Source organism: Nesoenas mayeri, assembly GCF_963082525.1.
Source record: "Nesoenas mayeri genome assembly, chromosome: 6".
Classification (NCBI taxonomy): domain Eukaryota; kingdom Metazoa; phylum Chordata; class Aves; order Columbiformes; family Columbidae; genus Nesoenas; species Nesoenas mayeri.
The window spans coordinates 2,321,089-2,323,538 of NC_137545.1; the positions used below are offsets into that span (position 1 = coordinate 2,321,089).

Below are 2,450 nucleotides of genomic sequence, written 5' to 3' on the forward strand. Positions count from 1 at the left end.
AGCAAGACTGTTCTTAAGGGTGCTAGTATTTATCAATTTTCTTCCATTTTTCTCATCCATCACCAGTTAATATATTTAATAAAATCACCTCTAAAAAAGGAAGTCGAGTTTCTTTTAAGCATATGATGAAAAAGTGTCATTCTGGCTCAAAGATTCTGTTCTTTCCTCTCTTTACAAACCCATCTGCAGCAAATAAATGATGTTAGATTTCCAAACATTTATGAGTATCTTGGTCAATGTCACCTAATCCTGCAGTCACATGTATGCTGATGTTTGGAGTCTGTCTCTGGGCTTGAAGGGTATGTGGTGGTGGACAGGCCATCAGCATCTTCTAAGAGCCTGTTGTTTGGATTGCTCTTTGTAGGCAAAATGCTCCCAGGAAAAGGCTTGGAGAATCACACCGCTGGACCTGGATTCATTCTTTTGGGATTTTCTGACCACTCCAGCCTGCAGGGCCTGTGCTTCACAGTTTTCCTGGCCATCTACCTCATGGTCCTCACAGCGAACGGCCTGATAGCACTCATCACAGTAGTGGATTCCACCCTCCACAGCCCCATGTATTTCTTCCTGAGGAACTTGTCCATCCTAGAGATGTGCTACACATCAGTCACTCTGCCAAAAATGCTGGTGGGTTTCCTGATGGCAGATGGCAGGATCTCCTTCCTTGGCTGTGCTGCTCAGCTGTATTTTCTGGTTTTGTTGGGCAGCATCGAATGCTTTATCCTGGCTGCCATGGCCTATGACCGCTATGTAGCCATCTGTGACCCCTTGCACTATACCCTCATGATGAGCAGAGGTCTCTGCATCAGGCTGGTGGTGGGGTCATGGGTGGTTGTTGCACCGGTGCAAATAGGACAGACCTACCAGGTGTTCACTTTGCCCTTCTGTGCATCCCATGACCTTCATCACTTTTTCTGTGATGTCCCTCCTCTGCTGGAACTGGCCTGTGCAGACACTTTCTGGAACCAAGTGATGCTGTACACCATCATCGTGGTATTTGTGATGCTTCCCTTCTCCTTAATAATTCTTTCTTACATTAATATTATCAGGGCAATTCTAAAAATACCTTCAGTTCTGGGCAGACACAAAGCCTTTTCCACCTGTTCTTCACACCTTGGAGTGGTGACGCTCTTCTATGGCTCAGCCACAGTGGTCTACTTAAAGCGACGGTCAAGGAATTCTGTAGACATCGACAAATACCTTGCCCTGTTTTACACAATTGTGACCCCCATGTTTAACCCTCTCATCTATAGCCTGAGAAATAAGGAAGTGAGAATTGCCTTGAAGAGACTCCTATGGACAAAGTGATACTACAGAGTATGTAAAATAGTTCCAAATAGTACCAGAAGTCCCACTGAGGTACGTGGTTGCCTGAACAAAGCATCCCATATTTGCTCAAACAAAACCATGTGTCCACTCTGGCTTTCATCCTCCTCAAGAAGGGGAAAGGTCTCCTGAGACATTCCTGTTATCTCATGCCCCACCATGCTGTCTTTGTACTCTAGAGCATCTTCAGTGCCCCTAAATAGCTTAATGCCAACAGCTACTTCAAGCTCTGTCTGACCAAGGTAACATTAAACGGAAATAGTCAAAGCATGGCCAGTAGTCAATGGGCCCCAGAGGGTGACACAATTGATGAAGAGATGACCATCTTCAGGGCTGAGAAACCCCTTGCTAGACCCCATGGATTACCTGCAGTCTCCCCACATGGAATTAGCTTAAAAAAGACAAAAGACCTGCAGGTCATCTTCTGTTGCTATGAGTCTTGCACTGCGTTGTGTAATGGTAGACAAACTTGACATAAGGAATAAAAGACCAGAAATCACCTGATGAACAGTCCAGTACTGGAACAGGGGCCCGGAGACCTCTGGAATTTCTGTTTGTCATAGTTTAACACCAGACAGCAACTAAACACCGCAGCTGCTCACTCACTCCCCCCCGCAGTGGGATGAAGGAGAGAATTGGAAGGGTAAAAGTGAGAAAACTTGTGGGTTGAGATAAAGGTATTTTAATATGAAAAGCAAAAACTGTGCATGCAAACAAAGCAAACCAAGGAATTCATTCACTGCTTCCCATCGGCAGGCATGTGTTCAGCCCACCTCCAGGAAAGCAGGGCTATATCACATGTAACAGTTACTTGGGAAGACAAATGCCCTTAAATTATCCCTGCTTCATATCTTTTCTCCACATTATGTGGAGGACAGGTGGAAGATGGCAGCTGTTTCTTTTCTAGCCAAGGAAGGTAAAGGGTCAGATCCCAAATGAGTGCAAGGGCTAAAGCCATCAGCCACCCCCTTCTTTCTCTCTGACACCCTCCTACCCTCTCTCCCACACCTACACATGATGAGTCACTGATGGTCAGAACCACTTGCTCTTCAGAAGTGGCTTTGGGATTCCTGGATCTTCCTGTTGCTTACTATATACTTATTCTCTCCCTCCAGAACTCATGT

At 45.6% G+C, this 2,450-nt stretch overlaps 1 protein-coding gene across 1 annotated transcript; it reads left to right on the forward strand.

Moving 5' to 3' along the window:
- Positions 1-369: 369 nt before the first annotated feature.
- Positions 370-1,308, forward strand: LOC308041613 (olfactory receptor 10AG1-like; the record flags this gene model as incomplete). Its single annotated transcript, XM_080346404.1, has 1 exon — positions 370-1,308. The coding sequence occupies one exon, from the start codon at positions 370-372 to the stop codon at positions 1,306-1,308; it is 939 nt and encodes a 312-aa protein (XP_080202530.1).
- Between the last annotated feature and the right edge of the window lie 1,142 nt (positions 1,309-2,450).